This window comes from Piliocolobus tephrosceles, chromosome 14, assembly GCF_002776525.5.
Source record: "Piliocolobus tephrosceles isolate RC106 chromosome 14, ASM277652v3, whole genome shotgun sequence".
Taxonomy (NCBI): Eukaryota; Metazoa; Chordata; class Mammalia; order Primates; family Cercopithecidae; genus Piliocolobus; species Piliocolobus tephrosceles.
In genome coordinates this window covers 26651647-26666469 of record NC_045447.1, presented here as the reverse complement: position 1 = coordinate 26666469, position 14823 = coordinate 26651647, and the positions used below count along the sequence as shown (strand labels likewise).

Genomic DNA, 14823 nt, shown 5'->3' with positions numbered 1-14823 from the left:
GTCCTTAAGGCCTCACCCAGGCCACCATCATCTCTCACTTGAAGTAGGACAAGAGCCTCCACTTAACCCTATACAGCTTATTCTTTTTGGAGGATGAGGGGGCAGGGTTTCACTCTGTCATCCAGGCTGGAATGCACTGGCACAATCTCGTTTCACTGCAACCTCCACCTCCCGGGCTCCAGCTATCCTCCCATCTCAGCCTCCTGAGTAGCTGGGACTACAGGTGTGTGCCACCACCCTTCGCTAATTTTTTGTATTTTTTGGTAGACGGGGTTTTGCCATATTGCCCAGGCTGGTCTTGAACACCTGAGCTCAGAAGATCCATTGGCCTCGGCCTCCCAAAGTGCTGGGATTACAGGTGTGAGCCACCACGCCCAGCCATAGTTTATTCTTAACACAGCAACACGAGTGATTCTGCTAAAATGTAAATGATATAATCTCACTGTTCCATTCAAAATCCTCCAAAGGTTTCCCATCTTACCCAGTGTAATGATTATAAAAGCTTTGCATCATCACTGCTCTGATGCCCTCTCGCATAGGGCTTTCTTACTCTCTCTATTCCAATGACACCAGCCTTCTTTCCGATACTTCAACACAACAAGTACACTTCCACCTTAGGCACCTTACATTTGTTGTTCTTTTGGACTGGATCATTATTTCTCCACATACACACATAACTTATATTTTCCCATCCTGTAAGCCTCTGCTCAAATATCACATTGGAAAGACTTTCCCTAGCTTCCTTCATCTAAAATAGCATCAGTCCCATCTCAATCACTCTCAATTCCCTTACCATGAGCAAACGGAACACTGGTTTCTATAGATGTTAGATAGCAGTTGAGCCAGGACCAATTTTCAGCAAAGAATATAATAAAATAATTTGCTAAATAGTTATAACAGGTACAACCAACTCCACACTTCCGTATATTCCCCTACCATAATATTCATCACAAATTTTATGTCATTATTTATGAAATTAGTGTCTTATCCACAAGACTACAAGAGGAAGAACCAGTTTCTTACATTGCTCTTTACTGGCATTTGATCATTAGAGATAACAGTTCTTGGACACTTAGATGGAGTCTTGCTCTGCTGCCCAGACTGCAGTGTAATGGCGCGATCTCAGCTCACTGCAATCTCAGCCTCCTGGGTTCAAGTGATTCTCCTGCCTCAGCGTCCAGAATAGGTGGAACTACAGATATATGCCACCACACCTGGCTAATTTTTTATATTTTTAGAAGAAATAGGGTTTGGGTTGGAGTTGAACTCCTGACCTCAAGTCATCCACCCTCCTTGGCCTCTCAAAGTGTTGGGATTACAGGCGTGAGTCACCACACCCAACCCCTTCTTGGGCACTTAATATGTATCAGGCCCTGTTTTATTTAGTAAGTACTTTAAATATATTAACTCATGTAATCCTTGTAATAAAAAATGAGAGAACATCTTCCTCATTATAAAGAAAACAAAAATGGAAGGGGTAAGTTACTTGCCCAAGGCAACAGAGGCAGTAGAGTCAGGATTCAAACCAGCTCCAGACCCTGTATCTGTAACTGTTATGCCAGACTGGCTCTTAGTTGGCTGATGGCATAAGAGTGCCAGGGGAGAGGACTTGCTTAATGTAATTAGATTGCTCCCTGAGGAGGTAACATTTGAGCTGAGAGTTGAATGACGTCAATCCTGCCAGGTGACTACCTGGATAAAGAGTGTTCCTGGTCTAAGAAATACAAGATAGAAATGGACTAAGGACAGAATTAAGCAGGGAGAAAGGGAAGGGAGGTAGAGAGAGAGAGAGACAGTGCCAGAAAAGACAGGTGTTAAATAAGCAGAAGAGTGTTAGGTAATGAAGATAAAGAGATGGGGGAGAAGTCTGCATTTGGGGGCCTTCATAAGGAGCTGGTTTTATTTCAATAGCACTGGAAAAGAGGGTTTAAAAAGTGAGTGCTGTAACTGAAAGACTGGGAGTCCTACCCCAGCAGTTGCTACTGAGGACACCCAGAATTAGTCCTCGTCACCCGAAGGTCACCATGATCTCTTGAGGGAAAAACAAAATTTGTTGCTGTGGTTAGGGAGATGATAAATGAAATGATAAGACAGGACCACATGACTGTAGCTACACTGGCTGCTGGCTGATGGCAGTGTTGGGACACAGGCATAAGAACATCTTTTATAAAAGCAATAGCTACAATGTTACAGTAGCAACCCCAGAACAAACACTGCTAAAGATCACATTAGTCTTCAGTGCCACTTTCTGGGATACACAGAAGAAAATCCACAAGAACAATGAAATCAATCACTTAAGCAACAGCTGAACCCTTTCAGAGAGCAACCATGGCTCTGGATCCCATTGCTAGCGTCCTCCTTAGGACATGCTTCACCAATGCCTATCAAAGGGGAGCCCAGTAGACGTACTCAATGGCATGTTTTAATACATACATGCATGGGACAGGACTTTACTAAGAAATGTGTCTGAGCTCTATCGTCAATTGGTATAAAGACTATGGGAAAGTAAATGAACTTCTAAGGGCCCTAGCTTCTTTATTTGTAAAATGTGAGGCTAGAGTAAGATGCATTTCAATTCTTACATATATAAGCACACACAGAGACTCCTATGACTCTGCACATACCACAAATCCAAAGGCATGACTCTGTTAAATGAAAATAAGCAAGGGAAGTGTTGCAGTATTTTAATATGTGGGTGTAATGAGTATGTGGGTGTAATAAGTGTAATGAAACAAAATCAATATATAGCTAAAGAGGACAAAAGCTAACTAAATTTTGGGGCTATATGTCAAATATTTGTATACACAGATTACCAGATAACTATATTACATTTTGAGGATATGTATATATGAAATATTAGTTAAAAATGTAACAACCATTCAAAAACAAAACATAGGAAATTACATCAGGAAGTTTCGATTCTAATTGGCTCTTCAACTACTCTCTACAATATTCAATACTTATCAATTATTTGTGTTTTGGATTTATTCACTACAAAATTATGAAACTAAGTGACCTTCAACTCTTAAATTCTACATATTACTTGCCATGATTTCTTTTATCAAGACAATTTAGATATAGCAATGGGTAGTGTATGAAGCCTAGATTGGGCATCAATATTTAACATGGTATATTCATATTACACGTGAAGACTTATTATACACTTTCCCTTTAGAATTTTTAAATCAGAAATACTCAAATGTAAGAAGTTGTCAACAGAAATAAATTAGTTGTACTCAATGGTGACGTTACTTTCTAAGGAACAACTACTATCTGGACTTTTCACAGTATTCTATGTTCATTTTCATGCTTACCTGTAAGAAAAAAAATCAAAACTTTTTACACCCTTTTAAATTATGTATTCAAGTTAGAAAAAGGAGGCTGTCAAAAAATTACCTCTAATTTCTATGAAACAGGATAAAGATTTTTTCATTATTCAAACAAATATATCAACAAAACCAATAAGCTAAACAACTTAGATATAAAACATCAAAAGTTTCAGAAGCCATATTTAACTTAACCTTCTTAAGAGTATTTATTCCTCCTTACCTGATGAAGAACTTCCAGGGTAACAGGGTAAAAGAGGTTTTCAATAATTATTCGAAGCACAGGGCTCTGCCCAGGTAGGACTGTGCCTTCACTGGAAGGACCTCCAGAAAGGGCCAGGCTTCCTGATTGGACGGCACTGACAGCCTGCAGTGCAGCCTGGGCTCGCTATAGAACAACCCAAAATGAGAACTTTTGATTATACAGATGCATTATATGAATCCTAAAATGTAGTTGACATAAAACAGTATGAAGCAATATAGTTAAGTAAAACAAGATTTATCTACTCTGTCTGGAGGTACATATCCTAAATTTGTAATCAGTAAACAGTCAAATACCTCCCTGCATACCACAACAACACAGTATTTTTTTTATTTCCTAATTTTTAAAAGACAATGGGAGAAGAAATATGAAAGCAACATTAAAGACTATGGCATAGGATGTTTACACCCAAGCAAGGGTAGGCAAGACAAGCTTCTAAATATTCTCCACTAAAAGAAACCAAGGCACTCTAAAAGAATAGCTGATTCCAGAACTGGGGCCCAGAAATCACAAGATGAGTATAAAACATTTTTGTTTTGGGGCAGGGGGACGAAGCGTTGGTCAGAATGCAAGGAAATGTTCAAAGAATGATAGGGATATTCCAAAAGGACATAGAAACCAGTTTGAAGGGGCCTGTACTGGCCAAATCTAGGACAATTTGTGTATCAAAATAATAACAACTGTTAAAAAACCCATCAAATAACATAGGAAACCTTTAGTCCATACTGATATAAATTAACAGCTGATAAGGAACAGTATCTTTACACAGTCTTAAAGTACCTGCCCACAAAATACTACTCTTCCCCCTTGTAAGTAACAACTTTATAGTGGAGAGGGCTAGCAAACACCACCCTAATCAAGTGATCAAAGAGCCCATCATTACTAACACAACTAATGGAAATTTTATGATGCAATGAAAAGAGCATTACTTTCGTGGTGTGCTGTCAAAGACAGATACTCTGAATTGAATCATGAGGAAACAACAGACAAACTCAAACTGCTAAAAATTATGTCCGATGCTAAAAATTATGAAGGAGCAGAATTCCTATTATGGGAAATAATTTTAAAATGTTTGGGTAACAAACTCTCTGGAATAGTGAAATTAATAAAGGAAATAATAGCAATAGTATGATCAGGAAAACAAATTTAATGTGGGATAAGGAGAAATGTATACTTCATGTAAAATTTAAAAATGCCTGGAAAATGTAAAGAAGATATTTCTCAGATTGAGAAGATGAAAATTAACATACAATAAAAATGCACAGATCTTAAGTGTTAAGTATGATTGTCTTTTTAGAGAAAATCTTTCTATGGTCATCTCATGGCAGATTTATAAACTTCCATCCATAAGGTCAAGAAAAGCTGCATACAATAATGACTTCTATTAACACAACCATTTCTCAAATGCTGTATAAAAATACGACCTAAATTTTACAGTTGTGATTTTAGTTTAAATCAAGGAAACAAAAACACTTAATATTCACCTGACCTTCTGGCAAGTACAATCATAAACTGGAAAAATAAAGTGCATATTTTGGGATAGCTTGCTATTCAGAGAACAAAAAGGAATGAAACACTCATCCATCAGCTTCCTGGGAATGTCAGAATAAAAAGACATTACAGTACTTTAAAAATATCAAACAGGGCCGAGCGCGGTGGCTCAAGCCTGTAATCCCAGCACTTGGGGAGGCCGAGACGGGCGGATTACGAGGTCAGGAGAGCGAGACCATCCTGGCGAACACGGTGAAACCCCGTCTCTACTAAAAAACACAAATAAAAACTAGCTGGGCGAGGTGGCGGGCGCCTGTAGTCCCAGCCACTCGGGAGGCTGAGGCAGGAGAATGGCGTGAACCCGAGAGGTAGAGCTTGCAGTGAGCTGAGATCCGGCCCTTGCACTCCAGCCTGGGCGACAGAGCGAGACTCTGTCTCAAAAAAAAAAAAAAAAAAAAAAATCAAACAGGTATCTGAAACTTTGACGTTAGGTTTAATGTAGGACTTTGAATTAAAAAAAAAAAAGTATTGTATTTTATGAAACATCAATGCATAAAAGTTATATAAAAGCAACAAGATGGAAAAAGTATTGGGAAGAAATGAAGTCTATCTCAGAATAAACTAGGTCATTTAGGCTAGCTTTGGTTGCCAAGCAACTGGGATTTCTCACTATTTCTCTCTGGAATAATCCAACCTTTAAGATTTATTAAATTGTTTTTTCCCTTCAAGATTTATAGCAACATACTTAAGAATCACACTAATGAGAAAACGGCAGGATTTACATGAAGGAAATTTTAAAAGTCTACTGAAAGACAAGAAAATAAACAAAATATAACTTCCTCCTTAAAAGAATCACAGTAATATAATTAATGTGCAAAATTAATTATCTCAAATTAATTTACAACATCGACCCAATTCCAAGCGTGTTTCTTGGAGGACAGGAGTTACCAAAATAATTCCAAAATTTATCTGAAGAAATAGGCAAGATACATTAATCAGTTAATTTCTGAAAAGAGAGTAAGAAATAAGGTCTTGCCCTGCAATATATTAAGGCTTAGGAGTCAGGCGCAGTAGCTCACACCTGTAATCCTAGCACTTTGGGAGGCAGAGACGGGTGGATCACCTGATGTCAGGAGTTCCAGACCAGCCTGGCCACCATAGTGAAACCCTGTCTCTACTAAAACTACAAAAATTAGCTGGGCGTGGTAGCGGGCACCTATAATCCCAGCTACTCGTGAGGCTAAGGCAGGAGAATCGCTTGAACCCGGCGGGCGGGGGGTGGGGAGCAGAGGTCGCAGTGAGCTGAGATGGTGCCACTTCACTCCATCCTGGGCAAAGAGCAAAATTCTGTCTCCCCCCCAAAAAAAAAAAAAAAAATTAAGCCTTAGGGCACAGACGCAGAAATGAAATCCAAGCTTTTGCAATTCAAAAGGTAGTAAAGGTTAAACATGGAATGTATAGCATGTGAGCAGCACACACATGAGGGTAGAACAAGACATGTAAGCAGAACATATAAGCATGTCACACAAGAGTGCACGTGTGTGTACATATGATCAGCAGGCATAGGGTGTGTATAGAAAACTAATATATGACAAAGGACAAGTTTCACATTATAGATAATAAATAAGTTATTCAAAAATAATGCAGGAGAAACTGGTCTCTTGGAGTAAAAAAAAGACTGAAGCCTTACCCTCATTCCTACATCCAAAAAATTCCTAATAGAAGTAAGAACCACAATATAAAAGTATTAGAAGAAAACATACGTAGATTTTTTTTTTAGTCTTGGTGTACTACGTCTTTCTGAGGATGGTACCGAAGTCAGAAAAGATTGTATTATGACATCCTAAGAGACTTGACTATATATTTAAAAATCCATAGAGACTGAAGGTAGAATGGTAGTTGCCAGAGGTGGGAGGAGGGAGGAATAAGGAGTTACTGTATAATGGATAGAGTGTTTCAGTTTGAGGTGATGAGAAATGGCATCTAGAGACTAAGAGTGGTGGTGACTATACAACAATGTAAATGTACTTAATGCCATTAACCTGTACATTTAAAAATGTCTGAAATGGTAAATTTTATGTCATGTACATTTTACTACAATAAAAAACGGGGGAAGTGGCACTAACAAAAATGAGTATAAGTATTTTACAAATTATCAAATAAAAGTAAAAAATAGGATTCAATTACTCATCTATCTATTAACGAACACTGGAAAGCCATCTGCTCATCCATTATATTGGTGGCACTCTAAGCACGTAATCTCTACAGAAAGCAATCATGCAACATAAACCAAAATTTAAAATATGTACATGCTTTGTCCCAGCAGATTTCATACATATACATTGGAATATACATTGTATTATATGGCAATATACATTTTATTGGATTGGAATATGCTGTACTGGAATATACACTGGAAACAACTTCAGTATGTATCAAAAAGAAATTGGACAAATTATAATTCTCCTATACAAGAGAGTATTATAGTCATTAAAAGCTAATGAGGTAATGCTATATTTGCTGTAATAAGCTCATGTCCATAACATTACACAAAAAAAGATTTCAAAACATTTTGTGTAAAATGAGATACACAGACACCTGAATACACATCGAATATTACCACTAGTCATTAGTTATCTCTGTGTACCATAAGCATGTATCCTATGTACAACTTGTAATGACAATTTTTTATTTTAAAAAGTCTATTCCATTCATCTAATACTGTATTTATTGTAAGCTTATATAGTTTATTATATGCCATTAATATTGCCTAAAATAAGTTAAGGATTACGTGCAGTAAATGTCGCTGTTTCAAACAATGTGGAAAACTAATTGAATCTCACCAGCTTACATTATGCTGCCTTTCAACACAAAATCAGAGAGTTGGAGGAGTTCTTTGCCTAGAGCAAGAATACAGAGGCCAAACATGCCCTTAAAATCATAACTTTAAAAAAAAACCCAGTTTCTTCTTTTTGTTTTTGTTTTTTTTTTTTTTTTTGAGACGGAGTCTCATTCTGCCACCCAGGCTGGAACACAGTGGCACGGTCTTGGCTCACCACAAGCTCTGCCTCCCAGGTTCACACCATTTCTCTGCCTCAGCCTCCTGAGTAGCTGGGACTACCGGCATCTGCCACCACACCCGGCTAATTTTTTTTGTATTTTTGGTACAGACAGGGTTTCACTGTGTTAGCCAGGATGGTCTCGAGCTCCTGACCTCATGATCCACCTGCCTCAGCCTCCCAAACCGCGCCCAGCCAAAACCCACTTTCTTAAAATGTATTTGCTTTGTGGATAAACATTTTCTGTCCTTAAATAACTTCAAATAATTAAACTATTTTTAACCACTTAAAAATCAACATGGAAAGACACAAAAGACTCAACGTGTGCTACATCAACAGAAAAATGGGTAAGAAATGTTGCTATGCTACATTTCACACTCATCTTCAGGAGTCAAAAATCATTTAATAAACAATTCTAAAAAACTCTTAAGGTCTTAAGTTCCGTTACTTAATATCACTCAGTTTCTCAATGCCTTTGTTAGAGTCTGTAAAAAGATGATTGAAATGAATCATTAAGTTCCTTTCAGATCTGAGATTTTAAGATGTATGTAACAATAAATTTTTTTCTCCTTTTTTTATTGTGAAAACAGTTTCAAGAGAAAAATTTCTAATGTATTTCTAAATGGCACTGCTTTCTTATTAAGAATTGGGGGAAGAATTTACATATACAATTATGACTAGTAAAGTATCCTAAAATAAATAAAGGCACATAATTTTTCTTCATCTGTAAAGTATGTAAGTTATCATACCATGTGTTCCCATATCTATTTTTAAAAACACCTTTAATACTTACAGCTTGATTAGGTAGATTGTCAGTCTTAAGTTCTCTGTGATTGGAATACTGAATATAAACAGGCTGGCTTCGAAGGTGAGGAGTAATAGGAGTGTAATAATTCACCATAGTAACAGCAGCTTCCTCAGAAGCCATTTCTAAGAAAGCCTGCAATAAACACAAGAAGGTAAAGTGAAAGCTCATCTTTTTGAAAGATAGTTAAGAGATATTTTGCCATTCTAGCTTGCTCTAAAACCATGCATTCTCAAATAAAATGACACTACCCCCAAGGGGAGGAAAAAAAAAAAAAAAACTTTGCTTCAAAATATCATGGATGTCAATTAGAAACATCTAAAAAGTTGGGTTCACTGAAGAACTTTGAGAAGCCAGGCATGGTGGTTCACAACTGTAATTCCAGCTACTTTGGGAAGACAAGGTGGGAGGAGTGCTTGAGCCTAGGAGTTCAACACCAGCCTGGGCAACATAGGGAGAATCCATCTCTACAAAAAAAATTTTTTTTAATTAGCTACGCATAGTGGCACATGGCTGTGGTCCCAGCTACTTGGGGTTGGGGAATGAGGGAGGGGCTGAGTATGAGGATTGCTTGAGCCTGGGAGGTTGAGGGTGCAGTGATCCATGTCTGCATGACTGCACTGCACCGTGGGCAACAGAGTAAGACACTATCTTAGAAAGAAAAAAAGGATTTAACTGCCAGTTGATTAAGGGATTTTATGTAGTTTTTGGTTCTCCTTTTATTTCTGTTTCTTTTAAAATCTAGAAATAATTAAAAAGATGAAAATAAATGTGTATGTCACCACTGTGAACGGATGCTTTCAGGGGCTGTGATTTAAGTTTATCATTAAAAATAGTAAGGCTAAGGCTGGGCACGGTGGCTCAGGCCTAGAATCCCAGCACTTTGGGAGTCTGAGGCGGGTGGATCACCTGAGGTCAGGAGTTCAAGGCCAGCCCGGCCAACACAGTGAAACCCTGTCTCTACTAAAACAACAAAAATTAGCCAGGAATGATTGTCAGGTGCCTGTAATCCCAGCTACTCGAGAGGCTAAGGCGGGAGAATCGCTTGAGGCCAGGAGGCAGAGGTTGCAGTGAGCCGAGATCACGCCACTGCGACTGAGTGAAACTCTGCCTCAAAAAAAAAAAAAAAAAAAAAATGGGACTAAAAGGCTATAATACATACACAGATACTAAATTTAATGCCGGCAATTAAGGGGTAAAAAGGCTAAAAACCGTCTTTAGGGGAAAAGAAAGAAAAAACAGAGGAAAAAACATTGAGAAACACTGCTCTAATACCCAGTCTTAAACAGGAATGGGACAAAATGGTATGTTCTCCTTTTACCCTTTTTGGAAACAGCCATTTATGAATCAAATTAATAGAGCATTCACTTTTTTCCAGTAAGAGTTTTATTATCTCATACTTCACCAACATATGTGATAGCAAGAAACGAGAACTAGCATGATATGGTAGAAAGGGAACCTGATTAAAATCTATGCCTGGCTATGACACCTTACTCATTAACACCTCTGGGCGTTAGTTTCCTCATCTAAAACATGAAGCACTGCCTAACAGGATCTTTAAGACTTTTTGCAGCTCTAACATGAGATGATTTTTTAATTGAGATCATTTTTAGTTCCTGTTAGTTGGACTGTATGGGATTTTTCAGAATAAAACTATTAAACTCAGCCTCTGAAAAGCATCCTTGTAAAATGGGGATCAATACTCTGGTTTTTCTTCAGATGGTATAAATCTTTCACCTTTTACTCATATGATGGTGCACACTTTAGATTTGCCTTTTTAAGTATTTCTAAGAGAAAACGAGAAAAAAAATCAAGAACCATATAAAACCAGTTAATTAAGTGGCAATTTTCCAATTCTAAATCTTTTTTTTTTTTTTTTGAGACACAGTCTCACTGTCGCCCAGGCTGGAGTGCAGTGGCATATCTTGGCTCACTGTAACCTCCGCCTCCTGGGTTCAAATGATTCTCCTGCCTCAGCCTCACGAGTGGCTGGGATTAACAAGCACATGATACCATGCCCCCGGCTAATTTTTGTGTTTATAGTAGAGATGGGGGGTCACCATGCAGGCTGGTCTAGAACTCCTGACCTGAAGCGATTCACCCGAGTCGGCCTCCCAGAGTGCTGGGATCCTTCGTACTCAATGTTTCAAATGCTTCCAATTAACACCAATGTTACATTTTGAAAAAAGGTTACATATAAGTATGTAAAGGTATTTCCTGTGTTTTACATTTATATATATTACACACACATGCACACATATATAAACATGGTATCTACATCTTCATGTCACGTTTACTTGTATGTATGGAATCACACTTAACTTTGGCCAGAAAACAGTGCTGTTTGGGGAATATCAAGTTTTACTTTAAATAATTCTATGCTTTTGAATTTTTTTCAATAAATGTATGAAGCATTTTTAATTTTTTAAAGGTTTCCCAACATAAGAATTATGATTCTTAAGCATTCCTTTAAAAGGCATCTGAAATTCCAGTCTAAAATGATGGGAAATCATGCGTGCAGCATTGACAGACAGCATTATCTTAAGGTACCAAGAATTCTCCCCATTCCACACCCTCTCTCTATCCCTCAACCCTCAAAAAGCATTGTGAAGAAAATGTTTCAGTGATCTCCTTACCATATTACCTGTCACCACTACCACCAGCTGCCCCCAACTCATAGACTCATATGGCTTTAGTGTTCCCAGGGCTTAGGTTCCTTTTTTTGTTTTTGTTTGTTTTTGAGTAGGAGTCTTGCTGTGTTGCCCAGGCTGGAGTGCAGTGGTGCGATCTCGGCTCACTGCAACCTCCACCTCCTGGGTTCAAGCAATTCTCCGGCCTCAGCCTCCCCAGTAGCTGGGATCACAGGTGCATGCCACCACACCCGGCTAATTTTTGTATTTTCAGTAGAGACAGGGTTTCACCATGTTGGCCAGGCCAGTCTTGAACTCCTGACCTCAAGTGATCCACCCACCTCGGCCTCCCAAAGTGCTGGGATTAGAGGCATGAGCCACCGCGCCTGACTTTAGGTTCCTTTTTAAGTACTGAGGCATTCAATAAAACATAGACATGCACATATATGTCATATTTAATTCTGAGGCACAGGCTGAGTATCCCTTATCCAAAATGCTTAGGAACAGAAGTGTTTTGGATTTCAGATTTTGAAATATTTAATATTTGCCTTAGATACTTACTAGCTGAGCATCCCTAATTCAAAATTCTGGAATCCAAAATGCTCCAGTGAGCATTTCCTTTGATTGTTATGGTGCTCAAAAAGTTTCAGATTTTTGAGCACCTCATTTTCAGATTAGGGATATTAAACCTTTATCACAAAATAAGGCCAGGTGTAGTGGCTCACGCCTATGATCCCAACGCTTTGGGAGGCCGTGATGGGCAGATCACTTGAGGTTAGGAGTTCGAGACCAGCCTGGCCAAAGTTGTGTAACCCCATCTCTACTAAAAACACACACAAAAAATTAGCCAGGTGTGGTGGCAGGTGCCTGTAATCCTAGCTTCTCAAGAGGCTGAGGCAGGAGAATCACTTGAACCTGGGAGGCAGAGGTTGCAGTGAGGTCAAGATCACACCAGTGAACTCCAGTGTACTTCAGCCTGGGCAACAGAGCGAGACTCCGTCTCAAAAACAGAAAATAGTTTATAATCTTCCAAATACAGAATATTAAAAAAAAAATAAGGGACAAAAGATCAATTATTCAAATTATAGAAATCTGAGAACTTCCTACACTCACTGAGTCTATATTGATTTAAGTCATTGAAGTGACTTGATATCTGTAGTCATTGTACTAACAATAGATATCTCAAGAATGACTCGGGAAAAGGTTAGCTGGCAAAAGCCCCTTGACATTTGTATTTTATAGTATACATAGTTTCCTCTTACAGGAATAAGATACTTAAAAAGCTTTAAGGTGGTAGATTTTGTCCCCATCTCACTCTTTTTATTTTATTTATTTATTTAGAGACAGAGTCTCACTACACTGGAGTGCAGTGGCGCAATCTCAGCTCACTGCAACCTCCACTTCCTGGGCTCAAGCAATCCTTCCATCTCAGCCTCCCAAATAGGTGGGACTACAGGTGGGTGCCACCACACTTGGCTAATTTTTTACAATTTTTGTAGCAACGAAGTCTCACTATACTGCCCAGGCTGATCTTGAACTCCTGAGCTCAAGTACTCCTCCTGCCTCAGCCTCCCCAAGTGGTGGGATTACAGGTGGGAACCACTGTGCCCAGCCTTTGTCGCCCTATTTTAATGATTAGTTAGAAAGATAAACTATAGACACTAACCAACCATTCTGAGTCCTCAAAACTACTGGTAAGAACATCTCAAAAAATTTAAAATGCAGGAACCACTCCTGATACAAATCAACAAAATTTCTAGTTAGACAATCCAATTCTTTTTTTTACTACAAAAGAACATATTTATTTATTCATCCATTCATCCATCCATCCATCCATTTTTTTTTTTTTTTTAACAGATAGGGGTCTTGATATGTTGCCTCGCCTATTCACAGGCACAATCCCACTACTCATCAGCACAGAGTTTTGACCTGCTCTGGTTCTGGTCTGGGCCGGTTCACCCCTCCTTAAGCAGCCTGGACCACACTGATGCCAAACTTAGTGTGGATACCAAATCGACTTAGTACACTACAGTCCAGAATGCCCAGACTCAAGCAATCCTTGAGGCAAGTGCCACCATCCCCAGGCACAAGAGCATTTAATTAGCAAGCACATATCAACCATTTCAACTTATGTATAAAACATTTACAATTTATAAAATATGAATTTGTTAACACCAAAATTACTGAACACAGGAAATGGCAAATAGCTCTATATCAAACTATTTCTTTGTTTATAGTTACCTTACTTGTCAAATGTTTCCACATAAAGTCTAGAAAAGCAGTATTAACTGGACAGATGTTAAACATGATGTATAACTGTACCAACCAAATGTAACAACTGAACCAATGAAATGCTCCAAATGAACTACCAATGTTCTATGAAACAGTGATGTTAGCCATGTGACAGTGGATGAAACATCATAAATCAATCAACCCACAATAAACAAAACTCCCCAAGCAAATAAAAATTCCACTATCTTAAAAGAGCAAAATTGACTTCAAGTCATTTATACTATTTAAAAGGTAAAAATGTCCGTGATGTAATTTGAAGCCATTATCCGCTTGTGTCAGTAATATATTTTTTCTAATTTTTCTAAGACAATAGGATAAAAATGGTCAAGGTAGGAAAAACAGCTTCATCTTTCAACAATTTGTAAACAATAATATTCATTGTATGGGCATATTTCTGCAAACTTCTTTCTAAATGTTAAGAACATACTCAATTTCTAACATTAGTCACATAAAGGAAAAGCTAAACAATATACTTGGAATATATGATTCTTGTCACAGGATTTTCTTTCTTACAGTATATAGGATCTAAAATTTCATATGCTAAAATAATTTTTTTCCACATGCAGTCCAGTAATTATTTATATTTTATTTAAGTATCTAGTCAAAAAGTCCAATTTTAATAGTACAGAGTGGAGAGAGAGCCAAAAGTCACTACCCAGAGGAAGGCTGGTAAAAATAATCCCCATTTGGCCCCCAATACTTCACCCTCCAAATGCCCTGAGAAAAGTTATCACTCACGAGTGGTTCTAGTGACTCAAATCAGAATCACCTGCTCAAGTGTATTTACTAAAAAGATATTTTTTAAACAGGATTTGTGATCAAAACACAAGCAATTAACGTAACATTTACGGTTAGCTTACCGATAAAAATAAACCCAGAATCAGTAGCAGAGACAAAGAAAATTATGATGTTGCCTGCTCAGCGTTTCACAGGCAATTAGCCATTAGACATGGCCATG

General features: G+C 38.1%; 1 protein-coding gene across 9 annotated transcripts in view; it reads right to left on the bottom strand.

Moving 5' to 3' along the window:
- Nucleotides 1-14823, bottom strand: part of PTBP3 (polypyrimidine tract binding protein 3) — a 116950-nt gene that overhangs the window by 40725 nt on the left and 61402 nt on the right. For all 9 annotated transcript variants that reach the window (XM_026456259.2, XM_023201833.3, XM_023201836.2 and 6 more), the window contains 2 exons: nucleotides 8932-9078; nucleotides 3550-3714 (listed from right to left, as the gene is read on the bottom strand). In XM_026456259.2, coding sequence (XP_026312044.1) covers nucleotides 3550-3714; nucleotides 8932-9078 — 312 coding nt within the window. The remainder of the gene's footprint in view (nucleotides 1-3549; nucleotides 3715-8931; nucleotides 9079-14823) is intronic.